Source organism: Desmodus rotundus, chromosome 2, assembly GCF_022682495.2.
Source record: "Desmodus rotundus isolate HL8 chromosome 2, HLdesRot8A.1, whole genome shotgun sequence".
NCBI lineage: Eukaryota > Metazoa > Chordata > Mammalia > Chiroptera > Phyllostomidae > Desmodus > Desmodus rotundus.
Genome location: NC_071388.1, coordinates 29,650,411 through 29,669,688, shown reverse-complemented (window position 1 = coordinate 29,669,688; position 19,278 = coordinate 29,650,411). Strand labels below are relative to the sequence as shown.

Genomic DNA, 19,278 nt, shown 5'->3' with positions numbered 1-19,278 from the left:
CTTTTTAATTTGATTTTTACATATCTTATTATACATTTTTGCTTTGATCTCCATGTATGGTATTAGAGAAGGCAGAAAAAGTTACTGATCATGCTTTGGCAATAGTTGGGCATCTTGAGTTTGTAGGTGCTCTTAGAGCTTCTTATTTTCTAAGAAAAATAATGAATCATAGGTGACAATACAAGAAGACCTTTTTGATTAAGCGTAATCCATGAGTTTTTATGATGGTACTATATAGAGTTTACAAAACTATCAGACATTATTCAATATATTACTCAATAGAAAATGTTAAATTGTAACAGTGCTTATATATAGTAATCATCATTAAAAATAGAACAAATACCACACATGACATTTTAAATCTTACAGTTCATTGATGAACAATTAAAAGTTTAAGTATAAAGCTTTGATTTGATGGAAGGAGACTTGACTTGGGGCGGTAAACCCAATACATTATACAGAAGATGTATTATGGAATTGTATACCCAAAACCTATTTAATTTTATTAACCAATGTTACCCCAATAAATTGAATCAAAAAACCCCTGATTTCATCAGATTTCAATGTGCTTGAAAGATAACTCTCCATCATTTTAAGAAAGAATATAAAGAACAAAACTTATTCCAGAATATTTTTAAAAGAAACTTTCAGTTAAAATGTTGTAGTTAAATCAGTGTTGGCCCAGTTCCCTATTTCTTTTAAATCCATAACACTGTTTAGTTACTTGTAGTTAACAACGTGTCCCACAGCAAGGCTAAAACACAGTATGAATATTCCTATTCCCTTAAGATTTTATTATATTTGTGTTAATAAACTGGTACTCTTTACTTTTTTTAACATTATTTTTTTCAACTCTATTCTTTTGCTTGTCCATAAACATGAAAGTTGCAGATTTCATGATTATCAGAATGCTTTTCTATATGAAAAGGACATCCTTCAGCATCATGTTTTTACAAAGGGAAAAACAGACTTCTTACATCTTTATCTAAGCAACAGCTCTTACTGTGAAGATAACTCAAAAGGTAACCTTTTCCCTTGATTAATATTATTAGCAATAAATGTTGGTAATTTGATAAAATCAATTGGCATTGCAGTATATAAAAGCTTTGACTATTTTACTATTTATTTAGACCCAGAAAATTTAGGACTCAGAAGAAAACTGGCTGAAAATATACCCAAACCAGAGTTTAGGACTTTGGAGGACTCTCAATCTCATCCAGAAGGTATGTTTTGATTTACATGGAGCATGGTGTTTCAGTTACTTATGGGAAAAGGCTGACTTTAAATGTCTATTGAGTGATACTTTAAAGATACTTAATTTATGTAAATAGACTGTTAGAGCAGATTTAGGTTCGCAGCAAAATTGAGCAGGAAGTATAGAGTTCCCATTTACCCTTTGCTGCCACAAATTCACAGCTTAACTCATTAGCAACATCTTGAACCAGAGTAGTAGTGCATTGTCAATCAACAAGCATGCACTGATACATTGTTACCACCATATATCCATAGTTTACATTAGGGTTCAGTCTTGGTTGCACACTCGATGGGTATAATGACATGTACCCAGCATTACAGTTTCATACAAAACAGTTTTAACTGCTCTGAAAATCCTTTGTGCTCTGCCTTCTCAGACCTCCTTTCTTCCTAACCCCTCGCTACCACTAATATTTTTTACTGTCTCCATAGTTTTGCCTTTTTCCAGAATGTTATATAGGTGGAATCATATGCAGTGCAATATGCAGCCTTCAAATTTCACTTAGTGACATGCATTTAAAGGTGTTTCCACATTTTATTATGGCTTGATAGCTCATTTATTTTTAGTGCTGAAATTCCATTGTCTGAATTTAGCACAATTTATTTACACTTGTATGTGCACTTATTGAAAACCATCTTGGTTATTTCCAAGTTTTGGCAATTATGAATAAAGCTGTTATAAATATCTATATGTGTGTTTTTGTTTGGACCTACATGTTCTCCTCATTTGGGTAATATCAAGAAGTATGATTGTTGGATCACATGTTGTACATATTTGGTTGTGTAAGAGATCACTAAACTGTCTTCCAAAGTGGCTGCACCATTTTGCATTCCCACCAGCAATGAATGACTGTTTCTGTTCTCCATGTTCTTGTCAGCATCTGACGTTGCTGGCGTTTCAGATTTTTGCCCTTCTAATAATTGTGTTCTGGTATTTCATTGTTGTTTTTAGCTGCAGTTCCCTAGAGGTTTATGATCTTGAACTTCTTTTCATATGCTTATTTTCCATCAATATATTTTCTTTTATTTATTCATTTTTAAAGGAAGGGAGTGAGAAAGAGTAGGAGAAAAACATTAATGTGTGGTTGCCTCTTGCACACCCTATACTGGGGGCCTGGCCCACAACCCAGGCATGTGACCAGACAGGGAATTGAACCAGCCAGTGGTTTGCAGGCTGGCGCTCAATCCACTGAGCCTGACCAGCCAGGGCCAATATATCTTCTTTGATGAGGTGTCTATTAAGGTTCTTGGCCCATTTTTTAGTTGGGTTGTCAGGATGACTGAAGAGTCAGTCATTCTTACTGTTGAGATTTAAGGGTTCTTTTGTATATTTTGGATAACAGTACTTCACTAGATACATATTTTGCAAATGTTTTCTCCAAGTCTGTCTGTAGCTTCACTTCTTATTTTCTTGCCAGTGTCTTTTATAGAACAGGCATTTTTACTTTTAATAAAGTCCAGCTTATCAGTTATTTCTTTCTGGATTCTGCCTTCTGTGTTGTGTTTGAAAAGGTCACCATGATACTCAGTATGACCTACATTTTCTCCACTGTTCTAGGAGTTTCATAGCTTTGCATTTTACATTTAGGTCTACCCTTTATTTTTAGTTAATTTCTGTGAAGGGTGTAGGGCCTGTGTCCAGCTTAATTTTTTGGGCATGTGGTGGTCCAGTTGTTCCAGCAATATTCATTGAAAAGGTGATTTTTTTTTTCACCAGTGTATTGCCTTTGTTCTTTGGTCAAAGATGGGCTGACTGTATTTATGTGGGTCTATTTATAGATTCCCTATTCTGTTTCATTGATCTATTTTTTATACTTTTGCTAATGCCACATTGTCTTTATTAGTATAATCATATAGTAATTCTTGAAGTTATATAGTGTCTGTCAATTTTCTGACTTTGTCCTTCTCCTTGAATGTTGTGTTGGCTATTCTGAGTCTTTTGCCTCTCAATATAATCTTTAGAATAAATTTATCAATATCCACGAAATAGTTTGCTGAGATTTTGATTGGGAGTGCATGGTGTCTATAGATCAATTTGGGAAAAGCTGACATCTTGATGATATTGAAGTTTCCTAACCATGAACATGAACTGTATATTTATTTAGTTCTTTAATTTCTTTAATCAGAGATTTCTAGTTTTCTCATATAGACCTGTACATAGTTTTTTAGATTTATGCTGAAGTATTTCATTTGTTTGTGTGCTAATGCAAATGGTATGACGCTGACTTCAAATTCCACTTGTTCATGTTGGTATGTAGGAAAGGGATTGACTTTTGTATGTTGACCGCGTATCCTGCAACTTTGCAGTAATCACTTCATTTCTTTCTTTTTGTTCATTCGTTTGGACTTTGTACACAGATGATCATATCCTATGTGAACAATATCAGATTTCTTTCTCCAATCTGTATACCTTTTACTTCCTTTTCTTGTTTTATTGATTAGCTAGAATTTCTAGCTCAATCTTTAAAAAGGAGGGGTAAGAGGGGAAAACTTAGCCTTGTTCTTCATTGTAGGAGTAGAACTCCTAGTTGCTCATTATTACGTATGATGTGAACTATAATTTTTTTGGTAGTCTTTATCAGGTTGAGGGATTTCTAGTACTGAGGGATTCCTTTATTTCTAGTTTGCTGAGTTTTTTTTTTAATCATAAATGGGTATTAGATTTTTTTGTGCATTTTCCGTATTGACTGATATGATCCTGTGATTTTTCTTCCTTAACATGATGTGATGAATTAAATTGATTTATGAATGTTAAACTAAGATATCTAATTTTTATGACTTAACAGGGCTTCTAATAAATAAGCTAAATTAAATAATGCCTCTACTTTCTTCATCACATTTTAAACATTAATAAGCGGCTATTTTGTTTCCTGTTCAGCAAAAGATCCTAATAATAGAATTTTGCCACCTTGAAAAAATATTGTAGTGGTTAGTCGCAGACATTCACATGTACTAAATGGCAGGTGTTTCTATCAAAAAGCAACAACAACAATAAAATAATTTCTATTTAAGTTTAGAAGGAAAGTACAGCATTGTTGTGGAAGTTTTATTAAACTGAATAGCCTTTATAAAATTCTTCTTATTAAAGCATTTCTATGACTCATAAGTTATTGCATTTCTCATAGTATTTGTACAATTTAAGAGGTGGGAGTTGTTGGAAGTGAACGTTATAAACGCTACATGCAGTTGCCGAGCTGTATCAACACTTGTCACAAGTCATTCGGCCTGCAAGGTAGAATTCACACCACTGGAGACTGGTTTAGCCTCTACTGTTTTACACAGTATACTTATAGAGATACAGTGTTTATATTGGAAAGAGAATACGGGATAATCAGATGAAGCTGTATTAAATCTGGAAAATGGTATAAATATTTTTTATTTAAAATGAAAGCAATATAGTGCAAAAATTATTCAATAATTTTTACTCTTCAGAAAATATAGACCAATGTTTCACAACCCAGGTTGCACATTATAATCACCCAGATAATTGGCAGAGGGAAAAGGAACAAACTTACAAAAGACAATAGAGTGACTCAGTTGGTCTGGGGTCAGGCCCACACACTGACAATTTTAAAGAGTACCTCCTGATGAATCCATTGTGCAGCCAGATTGAAACCAGTGATGGAAACCGTGTGACCTATGAAAAGCTGACATGATGAGGTGGTGACTAATAAAATCTTGCTCCTTTTGTAGCGTTCCAGAGGGAGGTGTCCCAGCCTAGACATTCTGTGTGCCCCAACTACTGCTCTTTTATCCGGCAGACCTCCCTTTGCCCTCTCCTTGTCACTAGCATGCTCAGGAAGAGAGGCTGAAATGTGGAAATAAGATCGCCTCCGCATTACTTCCTTTAAATTGCTGTTGTAAAATTTGAGTGAGAGAGAGGAGGTAGGAAAGTAGAAATTAAACCATGGGCTGAATAAAAGTTTGCATCAATTTCAAGATTTCATTAAAAAATAAATTCATGCTTCCCTCCGTTAGTCTTTAGCTCATTAAGATTTGAATGCCTAAGTAAATCATGATTATCATTTATGAACAAAAACTGCGTAATAGTAATTTAACACTGAGAACTCAGTATAAAAATGTTAATAAAATAGTGTTTAACGATACAGGTTTACGCCACAGAGCATTTGGGTTAGGAACAGATTAATCAGTTTATTTGTTTAAATGTATTTAGTTAACTTTTATAAATGTGTGTTTTTGACAGCAGGAACTTCAAATACAACATCAGATAAAGATGTCGACCCTGATGTTTATTCTCCTACTGCTGAAAAATTAAGGGAAAGCAGCTTCTTTGAAAGGCATTTCAAAGAGAAAAGTATAAAAGATATGGAAAGTAATCAGAAGTTGGATAATTCCTGCATATCATTTGAGAGCAAGGATTCTTTGCCAAGTGTAGATTTAGAAACATCTTCCACTAAGGAGAAACTGTCACAGGACACCGAAGAATCATTGGAATTTGGCAATCTTCCTGAGAGGCCAGACTGTGAAGATTCAAAAACCATGGAGTCACCACTGGTAAATTTCTATTATGTTTGTTATATTAAAAAGTTTATAGGAAACATAAGAAAATTTATACTCACACAATATATTCTTAAATATTACTTACTGAAGTTAGAATGTGCTACCATATATAATCATGAGGTAGTTGAAGTTTGAGTTATATGGGAAAGGTTGTTAATGACTTACAGGACAGATTCTAATATGGCAAATGCCATTTTAATAAATGGCTTCTATAACAAGTAAAACTTTAAGGCCCATCTCATGCACCATAGTAAGAGTGCTGTTACCTTTCTAAATGGCATGCGCTATTATGAATAATTTAGTGTAATAAATCCTTTCTAGTTATTTCACTGTATAGTCACTGGTTAAAGTGAAAAAAAGGCACATATGTAGATAGAATGAGTTTTTGTGGATTGCTGTAAGTATAGGATTTAAAGGAACATGGCTAATAAAGAAATAGGGGTGAAGATTTTGTTTCTTCAGGAAAAAGGTAAACTAGTTCATTATTGCATTATTGCCAAATTTTAAAACTACATATAAATTTCTGTTCTACATACTGAAAATATTAACTAATAGTGTTATCTATAATAAACTCAGGTAATTGAGCAAGACAAATGTCAAATTCTTTGGAAATTGGGAAGTTAAACATTTGAACAATCCTTTAAAGTCATATGAAGTGAATCTCCACAGCACTTAAACTGAAGGTGGTACCAAAAATCAGACTGAATGTTGAGCTGCTGTGGCTTCTACTTGGGGATTGGATTTCTGTGCCCACTTTGTGACAGGCCTTGTTCCTTTTGAAGTGTGAAATTAGAACTGAGACCTGTGCAGAACCTTAGATCCCTAATAGTCTGCTAGTCTCTGAAGGACTTCACCAGGAGACATATTCACAGATGCAAGAAGATGAAAGGAAACTGATTTCTGTGGGGATCTGGGCCAGGTCAATAAGATATCTAATTTGGAAAATAGATATCTTGAGTTTTCTTTCCATTAGCATAGGTTGAGTTTGAGTGTACATTTCCTGCTTGGAATCTCCGGGCATGAAATTAGTATTAATGTTAACCCATGCCTGTCTTTGTATACCCTGAATGTATCTGACAAAACTAAATTCCAGTTCCTTCTGGGAAGACATTCCCAAAGCTTAGATAATAATAGCTTCCCCCCAATAAACCCTCACTGCAGATGAGCTGCTCTCTCCCATCTCTCAGTGCAGAAAACAGTGGATCATAGATTGAACTTCTGTGGTCAGAACAAACAAGACCTCCCATCTTCTAGTTCCCACAGGGCATTAGGAAGAGGGCTGGGTGACCCCTGGACATGCAGCATGTCATGTTGTAGGAGAGGAAACCTGAGCATAGGAAACACCATTCTTTTTTACTGGGCATAGGTCTACCTGACCTTCGTCCTAGGGGGAGACATCATCTTCTGGAACCTAATAAAAGGCATTTGGCAAAACTCACAGGTACATAAACTGTGGTAATTCATATCCTAATAGAAAGTAATATAGTAGCTGAAATAAATAAAATCGAACTACTTTTATTAACATGGATATATCTCAAAATATGATGTTAAAATTGAAATGTAAAAGGATACATATAGTTTGATAGCATTTTTGGAAACATTTACGATGTTTATAACTCTTTATGGATACACTCAAATGTGGTAATAGTCCAAAATATTATTGGAATAGAGTATGTCAACTTCAGTGAAATACAATTAGTTAGATATATAAAGATTAATATCTATTTTTGGTTTAGAAATCTGAAGCAAATCTTTCAAAGTACTGATTTTACATTGTGTGATCAAGTTGAATCATGTGTTGTTCATATCTATGTAAAGTATTTCATAATTTAAAGTGAAATGTTAAAAAGCTACTAATCATATTTTGATCTCTCATGCTACTATTGTAAAAAAATTGGTAATGCATCATAGAGCACAGTGCTTTATAAATAATATGCTTTCTTTTCATCCCTACTGACTACACACACTATTTGTGTGTTCCTCCTGCCCTCGTAGAAGCCATTCCCTGAGCAGAAACTACTTTAAAATCTGTTGTGTTCTGGTGGAAAATTCAAGAGGGGGCAATAGGAGCAATTTTTACCAATGACATTTATTGACTTCCAAATTGAGTGTAAGACAGTTCATTTTGCACTTCAGTTTTCAGAAACTGAGTTCTTCATAAAGGTGGAACCTCCTATGGAATTAAGTATTAACAAGCAGCAGTGAGGTAGGGTCAGGGGCCGGGAAGAACACGGTCTAATCAGGGGCTCTTGGTTCTGGTTCTGAAGCAACCAATATTTACTTTGTGAATTTGGTAAAACAAACAGACCTGCTCTTATTGTTCTTGCTTATCAGCCAAGGCTTGTAAACCCATCCAGATTTGCAATTGCCTAATCCAAATACGAACTCCACTGGGGCTGAAGGGGTTCTGTGGATTGGTTTTTCAGTGTTTGGGAGAACCAGTGAAGATGGGTTAGAGTGGACTTGGACTTGTCTTTGAGGGAGATAATTTATTGGTCACTAACTTGGTTTTGTAACATTTTACCATTTGTATGATTTATACATTTTAATAGAGTTATAATAATTTTCTTTGCATTGGCTATCTCCTTGAACAGACTGCATTGAGGCATTCATTAGGTCCATTATGGAACTTTTAAATACTGATAGCCACTCTGGTACATTTTAAGCCCATCTGGAGCTCCTGCTTCTGAATCACGAATCTTTTCCTACGAGACTCCTGTAGATTTTTAATCTCATTATAGCCTTCCCTAGGATGAAAACATATCAAAAAACTAATTCATTGGGTGATGGAATAAGCCTAGGTGTCAAGTGAAATGGCCCTATATTCAAAACTTAAGTCAGCTAGTTTCTAGACATATAAACTCCTCCAATTACTTAGCTTGCTCCTGCCTCCGTGTCCCATTTGCTTCATGATGAATATTTTGTTAATTTGGACTCTGTCTGTGACCGTGATCTGATCAGATCTATTCCCTTTGATATTTTACTTTCATCTTTAAAATTATTTTATGTACAGAAAAAAATACTAGTTTGAAAACACAGGGTATGAGAGGGATTCGGTTTTCCAGATAACGTCTGTGCAAAGACATTGAGGAAAGAAAATAAAGGAAGGAAAGGAGAAAGGGAAACTTTGTTTCATGAACTCTGACACTCCTTGGGTGGATGGCAACTTTCATATTATTATGTAATTGTGGTTTCATATTATTATGAAATTGTACATTTCTTAAAACTTGCCATATATAAATGTTATTATTCATGTCTCCACCAGTAGAACTTCAACTTGATGAGGGCAGAATCCATGCTAAGAATGTAGTAGGTGCTCAATAAATGAATGTGCTGTTTTGTGTTGATGAGGTAAAATAAACTTAATTTTGTTGAATATTTTGTTTCCTAGTTGTTACAAGAAATAGCCTGCAGAAGTAAGCCTATAACGGAACGATACCAAGGACTTGAAAGATTCTTTGTTTCTGATAAAAATGAAAGACTAAACTTACTTCCTTCTCATAACTTAGAACGTGGTTATTCCAGTATTAGGATGACAATTGCAGGTAAATTCAGACATCAGATGGCCTGTGGACCAACCTAACAATTTTCTGACATGTTTTTTTAAAACAGTTCGTCCCCAATTTTGGAAATACTGGGCAATTCTGTCCAACAAATAAATCTCATTCTTCTCCAGCATAAACTACCAGTGCTGTGTGACTGCCCCCTGTTGGCCCTGAAGGCTGCTGTCAGAACGGCAGACAGGGTGACTTCAATGACATTGGGCAGAGGTTATTTTTAGCATTTGGAAGTGTGGCCCCTTCTGAACAGTAAAATAAAAATTCTTTGACTCAGTTTATTAACTCTTAAGCGTTGTATGATGATTCTTAAATGCCATCTTAAAAGAAAATTCCAAAAATCTCAGGATCTGTGAGATTTCTGAGCCATACCCGTAACTTCCTTTTGAAATGAGATTTTGGTGTCATGTGTATTCTTAGGTTTCTTATGTGTTTAAAGGTGTTTACTCACATACAAATGATTATACTTTACCTTATATTGTTAACTACTTCTTAAATTATTTGTTTCTACTCAAACACGTGTGTAGTATCTTTGCAATTGACAGTTTATTTTTCTTGTTTTAAGCTATGTGAATCTAATGGTTTTTATTGTGTAATTATGAGATTTTGTCTTTCATCGTATATACCAAACTATTATAAATGTTCCTTATTTAGCTAAATAATATTCAGTAACAGTATGATTTGATTAATTAATAAACTCTATAGTAAATAAATAAAGCAACAACAAGGATTTTTTTCCTTTTGAGAGTGTATGTGATTGTACCATTTTTCTGTCCGAGGAGGCAGAGACTGGATCCCAGAGCACAGCGTGAGTGCGCATGCTGACAGCGAGGTTGCCCTGGGTGTGGTGCTGAGTGCCCGGAGCCCCCTGACGAGTGGAGCCCCACCGAGGACGGGTAAGGCGGACTGAAGACCACAGTGACATACTGGCGACTCACCTTGTTAGTGTGACTTCACCAGTTTACCAGCCACCTGAAAATTAAGTTTCACATTTTATAATATAAACTTAGTCATTTAAACTAAGTGTCCTCTACTTTTCTTCCCAAGCAACAAAAACAAAACAAAAGACAAAAAAACAACCCCCAAACAAAAGAAAAAACCAACCCTAGAGTAGCCATTATTCCTGTAAAAAAAAACCTGGGTTACAGTCTTAGTTATTTTCTGTAGCAATGAATTAGAGCACAATATTTTTAAAATGTAGCTCAGGATATGGTGTATGTTTTGCACAATCCTTATCTGCTCAGTTCCGTTACACTTAGAGAAAAACAGTGTATTTATACTAAGCTTCACATACCCTCCACCTGGTTTATGGGCTGATTAGATAATGGCTTAATCTAAGTTTACTGCTGGTAGGCGTGGGCGAGACACCCCCATGCTAAACCTAAGGCTAAATGTGTTAACGCTGGGATCTTGATTTTGTTCATTTACTCCATTCTCTAACCAAAATAATTGCAAAATTTTTTTCTATAGGATAACTCTTTGACATGTTGAATGTTTGTTGTAATATTTTTCTAGTAAGTATATAGATCATTATTGTTATCCAATAATACCTATTAAAGTAGGTTTCTTTGATGCTGAATTCCACATGAATTTGCAGATGACTGATGAATTAAGGCAATGCAACACAGCTGTGTTGAGTATGTTAGTACTGTGCTGGGCTGGGGGCAGGGGGAGGATGCATAAGTAATATTCCCAGATGGGTTTAGGAAGAACACTTGAAAAAGGAGCTATTTGCTTTTGTCTGAAGGCCAACTTCATGCCATAAATTTAATTACATATGACTGTACAGATGTGTAACATTTATATGTCTCTCTTGCCCTAAATCCTATGATTAAAGCTCTTTGGCTAGAAAAGATATTTTTCATATGCATTTATGTGTGAAACTGTCAGAGATGAGATTTTTTTTTAATGGAAAAAATATCTATTTGAGATAAATTTTTTGGCTCTATTGTTAAGTACCAACACTCTCATCAGAGTCTAGATCAGCTTCAAAAATTCTGGTTGCTTCCTTCTAAGGCAGTCAGAAGTATTGTTTTAGGTCACTGTATATTGATGAAAACAAATTCACATGCATGCTGTGAGAAATTTGTTACTAAGACAAATCTTTATACATAAGTAGCCCAATGCCTTTAATTATCCATTTGGAATGGTCAGTTGAAATCAATAATTTAATATAAAAACCATTTGTGAGAGCACATACTTTAGGCCAAGCACTGCCAGATACTGGTGATAAAAATAAGCCCTCTGAAGTGAATGTCTTTCTGGTCAAGAGGCGTAGGTAAATACAGTTTGCCTCCTTGTAACAACCACAGCAAAACATTATAGCTAGACTACAAAATAAATATCACCCAGAATAGTCAGAAAATCGAGCTGTATGGAAGTCCAACAACCAAGAAATTAAAGATGTCACATTCATCCAGACCGTTAGGAGAGGCAGAGAAGCAGAGACATGTGGAGAGGTGTAGAGATACAGAGGTGCAGAGATATGGAAAGGGGGGTGACACACCCATGTGTGGTGGATAAAAATTGGGAGGGATACCTTGGGGGCGAAAGATCCCAACACCACATCAGACCACCCAGCCCAATGTTCCAGTGTCAGGAAGATATGTTCCTCTAACTTTTGGCTGTAAAAACCAGTGGGTATTGAGGTGGTACAAGAAACTGGGATTCTCAAGAGTTTCCTCCTAAAGAGCCCCCAACAGACCTAGGACCTACGCAGACTCACTCTCTCTGGGCTCCAGCACCAGGCAGCAGCTGGAAGGGCACCAGTGGCATACATGGTGAATTGAAGTGTCTGGCATCAGGGCAAGGGCCTGAGGACAGCTTCCTCCAGAGGCCAGGCAGTGGCATGTCCCCTTTGTGAGTCCTCCCCCATACAGAGCCACAGAGAAGTGACATAATATCTGAGATTCCATCATCCTGGTTCACATGGGTTGCCTCGCCCTGGCAATTACCTAAGGCTCCACCCTATTATAGAAAGCACACCTATAATCTATTATTTCTATAACAGGCCACATTACTAAGATATGGAGTCAAAGCAGCTCTATCTAATACATAGAAACAAACATAGGGAGGCTGCCAAAATGAGGAGACAAATAAATATGGCCCAAATGAAAAAACAGAACAAAACTCCAGAAAAAGAACTAAACAAAATAGAGATAAGCAACCCATCAGATGTAGTGTTCAAAACACCAAGTATCAGGATGCTCAAAGACTCACTGGGTACTTCAACATCATAAAAAAGACCCAGGCAGAAATGAAGTTTACACTAAATGAAATAAAGAAAAATTTACAGGGGCCAACAGTGGAGTGGATGAAGCCAAAAATGAAATCAGTGATTTAGAACATAATGGAGAAAAAAATAACATTCAATCACAACTGCAAGAAGAAAAAAAAGAATCAATAAAACAAGGATAAGCTAAGGAGACTCTGGGACAACTTCAAATGTTCCAACATTCAGATCATAAGGGTGCCAGAAAGAAAAGAGAAAGAGCAAGAAATGGAAAATTTGTTTGAAAAAATAATGAAGGAAAACTTCCCTAATTGGCAAAGGAAATTGACATACAAATCCAGGAAGCACTGAGAGTCCCACACAAGATGGACGCAAAGAAGATCACACGAGGACACATCATAATTACAATAGCAAAGGTTAAAGATAAAGAGAATGTTACAAGCAGCAAGTGAAACGCAGATAATTGTCTACAAAGGAGTTCCCATAAGACTCAGATGATTTCTCAAAAGAAACTGCAGGCTAGAAGGGACTGGCAAGAAGTATTCAAAGTGATGAAAAGCAAAGACCTACAACCTAGGTTACTCTATCCAGCAAAGCTATCACTGAGAGTTGAAGGGCAGAGAAAGTGCCTCTCAGGCAAGGTAAAGCTAAAGGAGTTCATCATCACTAAGCCATTACTATATGAAATGTTAAAGGAACTTATTTAAGAAAAAGAAGAATATCAAAACTTAAAATGGCAATAAATTCACAAGTATCAACAATTGAATCTGAAAAACAAACTAAGGAAACAAGGATAACAGAAACAGAATCATAGATAAGGAGATAATTTGTAGGGTTATCAGTTGGGAGGGGGAAGGGGAAAAGTAAGGGAAAAGTTGCAGGGATTAAGAAGTGCAAATTGGTAGGTAAAGAATAGACAGGTGAATGTTAAGAACAACAGCCAAAGAACTTACATGCATGGCCTATGGACATGAACTCAGGGGGTGTTGCCAGAGGGAATGGGGTTACCAGGTAGAGGGGGCAAAGGGGGAAATTGGGACAACTGTAATAGCATAATCAACCAAATATATTTAAAAATAAGCTCTCCTTCCCATAATCTGCGATCCTAGAGTCCAGTACAGAGGTTCTCACTTGTCAGTGGGAACATAAGCAGCTGGGATACCTGTTGTAATGCAGCTTCCTTGATCTCACTCCTAGAGATTCTGACTCATTAAAGCTGAGATAAGCTCCAGGAATTTGCATTTATTTTATCACATCTCCATGTTATGCTAATATAATAGGCCAAAAATTGTATGTTGAGAAAACTGCTATATAGATATGTAAATATAAATTACACCATCTATAAGTTTTATAAAAGGACTGTGTGTAACATACTTTTGGAGATTGACATGTAATTAATAATACTAATAATAGAGGTAGGTACCTGTGCAGTCTTCTAGGAATAAAGATGATTAAATAATTGCTTTGCCACTGAAAAGTATAAATATGCAAGGTAATAGAAACTAAATGACATTTCAGCTGAATCTGGAAGAATTCATAAGATTTACCAGTTGGGGGCGGAGAGAAATGGCTTTATGGGGACAGAAATGGCTTTTTCTCTGTGGCCTAAAATTTTCCTGGCTATACTATAAGTTATGGAAATCTTCTATTCTGAACTGATACCAGTATATAAAGGAATTTGTATTTCTGTAAAGCTTTTTAACTTGTGAATGTAAAAGCCTAACAGTTATGAAATACATGTGTGTTTGACAGAAGTCCATTGATTCTACCCACGACCTGCCAAAAGCTACCCCTGCTCCTTCCCAACCCACCTTTCTGTCTCTGTAAGTGACACTGCCACCAAACATTGCTGAGTCTGAACCCTGGGAATCCTTTGGACTCTTACTCATTGCATCCTATTCATCCCCAGATTCTGCTGTTTTCAGCTCTAAAATTGACCCTAAATCTAACCACTTCTATTTGTACTGCTCAAGATGAGCCCAAGCCAGCTTTGCACCATCTCTCACTTGTCTCCCCACAATTTACTTTTACCTTTCCACAAAACTATGATTATTTTCCATCAAATTCTAGTATTTATAGTCAGTGAATGAATTATTCATATTGTCATAAAATTGTTTATAATTTATAGGGAGTGAATCATATTTTTCATAAACTTAAGCCATAGATTGCATCATGACAAACTTCTACTAAAAAGCACCCCTCAGCTTCTTAGAGAAGATGGAAGGAAATTGTATTCCTTACTGTGCCTCACACAGCAATACCATGTTGGCCCTGCCCGTCTTTCCTCACTCCACTTCGCCCACATTGCAGCCCCACTGGCTTCCTTTCTGTTGGTAGACAGGCCACACTCTTACCTTACTTCTTAGCTTCAAAATGTGCTCCTCCCTCTGATCCAGGATGGTCTGAAGCCTCATATCCTTATTCATATTCTTTTTCATATGATTCATTCTTTCTGATTTTTCAGCCTCAGCCCTGATACCAACTCGTTAAAAGGAGGTTTTCTCAGACCACCCCATCTACTTAATGCTGGCGTCTTGAGTCCCTTCATCACATTTACCTTCTCTTACCTTTCTCATAGAACCTATCAGTAAGTGAAATTATTTTCATTTGTTTATCTTATGCTTACCCCACCTGTAGTTGGGAGGAGAGCAGGGTCGTAGCCTGTGCTGTTCACCCTTGCATCCTCAGTGATGGAACAGGGGCGGGAGCACTGTAAGCTGGATGGCAGGACAGTGTGTTAGCCTGGCGTGCACCATTGGGTAGGGACAACATCTCCCACGCTTTTAATATCTGGATCCCGACACAGTGCCAGGCAATTTTAAGATTTGACAAATGCTTTTGTAATTGAATTGGACTGGATGTGAGCTTATAAGTTCTCAGGGTTTGGGGGGATTTAAGACATCAGTCTGTACAACTCCTTAATTTTACTGCTGAGATATGAATTCTCATGTCTTAGGTCATAACCTGATTCCTAATTCAGTGAGACTAGACGATAAGGTTCTTGCTTCCTACTTTAATGTTTTTCCACTAAACCATAATGCTAATTAACATTTCATGTGTGTTTTAAGAACTCTTAGAAAATACATTCCTATCTCTTATGTGTAAATTCTTAATAATTTACATAGTTGAGCAAGAGTATCCAGACAATAGTGTTTTACAACCTTCATTCAAGAATAAAATATGGGTCCATTGATCAGAATGGAATTTGTTATTGAAACACTGAGCAAGAAGCAAGTTGCCATGATTATGCTTCATCAATTTTAATTTATAAGTAGCATAGCAACAATAACTGCTATTGTATTGAATACTATTGAGGGAGTGATTCATATTTTCATATTCTTATTAGCATTCTTGTGACCAGTAATATAACAAAATATTGGCATGGTTTCATCAGTAGTCATAGAAAAATACATTCCTTAGCTAATCCTGAGGACAGTTTCTTTGTTATATTTTGAGTATAACTGTGATTAGTGTTAATCTATAATTTCCCAAGATTACATTGCCAGTTATAGCACAAATTAATCCTAAATGAGATTTCTTATATTTATAATCTAAATACTATACTTTAAAAAAGGTATAGAATGATCCTTGCAATAGTGGCATTTTTCATTAATACCAGACTTAACTGTGCCTCAAATCTCAATGCTAGCAATAACATTACTAAGTTTATACAATGAACATTAGAGAGAAGGACATACCCACATGTATAAAGTAAATGAGTAAAATCAAGAACCGAATTGAAGTATTATTTTCTGTTTGTTTCTGCATGTTGGTTACTCTAAATTGCTTTTTGAATGTATTTTCATCAAAAACAATGGTCTATTTCTTTGCTGTGTGCTAAGCACAAATCTGATAATCTCTGGTGTACTTTTATTTATTTTTTCTCAATTGGTATCAATTAACCTCAAATACGGTAGCAACCAGATGCTGTTATAAGAGCTCATCAAGTATTTGTACTCTTCTGAATTTTCTGAAAGACATCAACAGTATGTGAACATTTTCTCACCTTATATTTATCTGTGTTGTCATAAGTCTAATTCTTGCTAATAACATCTTTTTGTTTTATTTTAATAAAAGTTCTAAATCCCTTTACATTTTACTTAACTGAGACCTAGCACAGTGCAGATAGAAGGGTATCGTTTTCTCTATGGACCTAGAACTTTCGATTTATTCAGGTGAATTGTTGTTACACTCACTGACCGGTACTTCTATTACTGTTCCTACTACTGCTTCATTATGCAGGAATGGCAAATTTGTTTTTCTAGATGACTATGAATAAAATATTGATTCTTTGCATATTATAGGTAAAAGGGGAAATTATTTCCACATTCTTGTCATTAAAATAATTTTTAGGGATATTTACATTTATTTTTCTTAAAACATAAGCACATTTTTTGTCAGTTATTTTTCTTCAGAATTGTCCCTGAACACAGACACAAAAGGTCAGGATCTCATTTTAATTTATTCATAATTTTATTCCAACAAAATTGTTTTCAAAATTGATTTCCAAAATGTTCATTAAAATTGGTGCCCTTTGGGACTTAGTTTAGTCAGTTTTAATTGCTTAAATAATTACATACTGCACTCAGATTCTTCTTAGGGTACTAGCTACATTCAAAGTAGATCTTTAAAGTTTAAAAAAAAATGAGCAGTCAGTAAATGTTTAATACATGACAGTTGCCTAAAATTCGGAACAACTCTTTCGAGTTTTCCATTTTCCTTGAGTCAGTAGATTGGCACCATATCATGGCATATGTTCGGTCAAATCATTTTTTTTATGATAATGACAACAGCACTTCTCTAAAGAGTTTAATATTTTACACAACATCAAATTGTGTTAAGGGAATGCAAGGTTATCTTATAATATAAATTGTTTTACTTAATATAAATATATTTATCTAAATCAGAGCAATGAATCAGTACGTTTAAAACTTTACCTGTGCTATGCATTTCAACATGAATTTGCATAGATGTTTTGCTTTAATTAATATTCAAATTATTTTATCTTTTTCCAAATGTAGAAAAATTATGGGAAAATAACCCCAAAGTGTTCTTTATGGCATAGGAAAAGTAATTTGGGCTTAGCAACTTGTGGTAAAGTATAGATGATGAACTAAAATTTGATTTTTCATAAACTCTTTTGCACGACTTAACTGCTCTAAGTTTGGGAAGCTAGTATTTTGTATTTTTCAGTATTCGTTCAAAATTGTAAAAGCAGCTGATGTAAAAAAAAATCATTTTAGGCCAGACATCACAGAGACCTTCAACAGCAAATTTACCACTTTCTAACTTTGTGAAAAAAAGCTCCAGCTGTCTTTCTGTCTTCTCTCATCCTCCACCAAGAAGTGCCCCTGTTCAGTCATTGTCTAGAGCTACTTCTGAAATGTCAGAAATGAAACATTCATATTACTGATCACAGTGAGCCTTTCTTAGACAGTCTGGAAAAGGAATCAAATCTGCTGAAAAATCTCGCAGGTAATGTTGTTATTTTTTTCACGGTAGACATTGTTAACTCTGTCTTCTGCCTGATTCTTCCTGTCATGCTTGCTCCAAGAAAATGAGCTAGCAGACACAAAAGCCTTTCCCTGTCCCTCTTTAACCAGTGAATTTTGTGTCTTTTCTTGGATATCCCTCGAGGTCACCCTGAAAATGTTATGTGTGGATGCCAGCCATGCAAGAGATAGTCCCTTAGGTCACATAATACATGATTAAGTTGTATTTCATAGGAAACCTCATGGGGACAGAAAAATAATTTTTTTCCTCCTTTATGCAAACCCATCGAGTGGCTAATCTCTATAGCTTTATGAAAGCTGCCGCCCAAAATCCTTGTTGGAGAATTAAGCTGTTGGATCTTTTAAAGCAGCATTTCCTAAACCTCAGTGTATACAGGAAGCCTCCAGAGATCTTGTTAAAATGCAGATTCAATCTCAGTATGTCTGGGGTGGGTCTGGCAAGTACCCAGTTCATAGGAATGCTGGTGGTTGACAGTGCAGTTTGTGGAGAAATTAAACCTGTCCCTCTACTTCCTGAACCTCAGTGGATGTAATCTAGTAAATCATAACCATATTCTTGAATTTACAAAGGTCTGGTTCAGTAACAGAACTTCAGGAGAAGAAATCTTAATTTTCATCCAAAGTTGTTTGCGCAGTTTGATAGAAGCCAGCTGCCAATCTAAGAGGCGGGCCAGAAACTTCTCTGGGCCTGGAGGTTCCACTCATGGCTCTTCGTTGGTTTTGTTTGTTGTTCTTGTTGTTTTAGTGATATTAACCTTAGATTCATGACTTTGCTATTTTCCTAAAAGGAATACATCTTGGTTTTGAAAAATTCAATAAATACAAAAAAATACAAAAGGAAGTAAAAATCTCCACAAAGTGTTACTACTCTGAAAATAACCATTAATAACATTTGATGAACATCATTTTAAATTTCTCTTCTTATAAGTGTGTGTGTATATATATATATATATATATATAAAAGAATTTATAGTAATAAGGATGAATAGATTGTAGGAAAGATAGTAATAATTTTATTAAAAATGGACTTATGTTCTACATAATATTTTTGTTATATATTTATTTACCCAGTTTAACAAAAAAGAAATGAAACTAAAGGAAATTATAAATTTCAAATAAATATTTTTTATCACAACAAATATTAAGTTAAACTATATGAAATTGCCTTTTGTTAGACAAAAAACAGTAAGATATTGGCAAT

At 35.3% G+C, this 19,278-nt stretch overlaps 1 protein-coding gene across 1 annotated transcript in view; it reads left to right on the top strand.

The window, feature by feature from the left end:
* ZBBX (zinc finger B-box domain containing) overlaps positions 1-19,278 on the top strand; it is a 112,278-nt gene that overhangs the window by 78,315 nt on the left and 14,685 nt on the right. Inside the window, 5 exon segments of the mRNA XM_045197635.3 lie at positions 886-1,022; positions 1,131-1,223; positions 5,459-5,769; positions 9,167-9,320; positions 10,112-10,228. Coding sequence (XP_045053570.2) covers positions 886-1,022; positions 1,131-1,223; positions 5,459-5,769; positions 9,167-9,320; positions 10,112-10,228 — 812 coding nt within the window.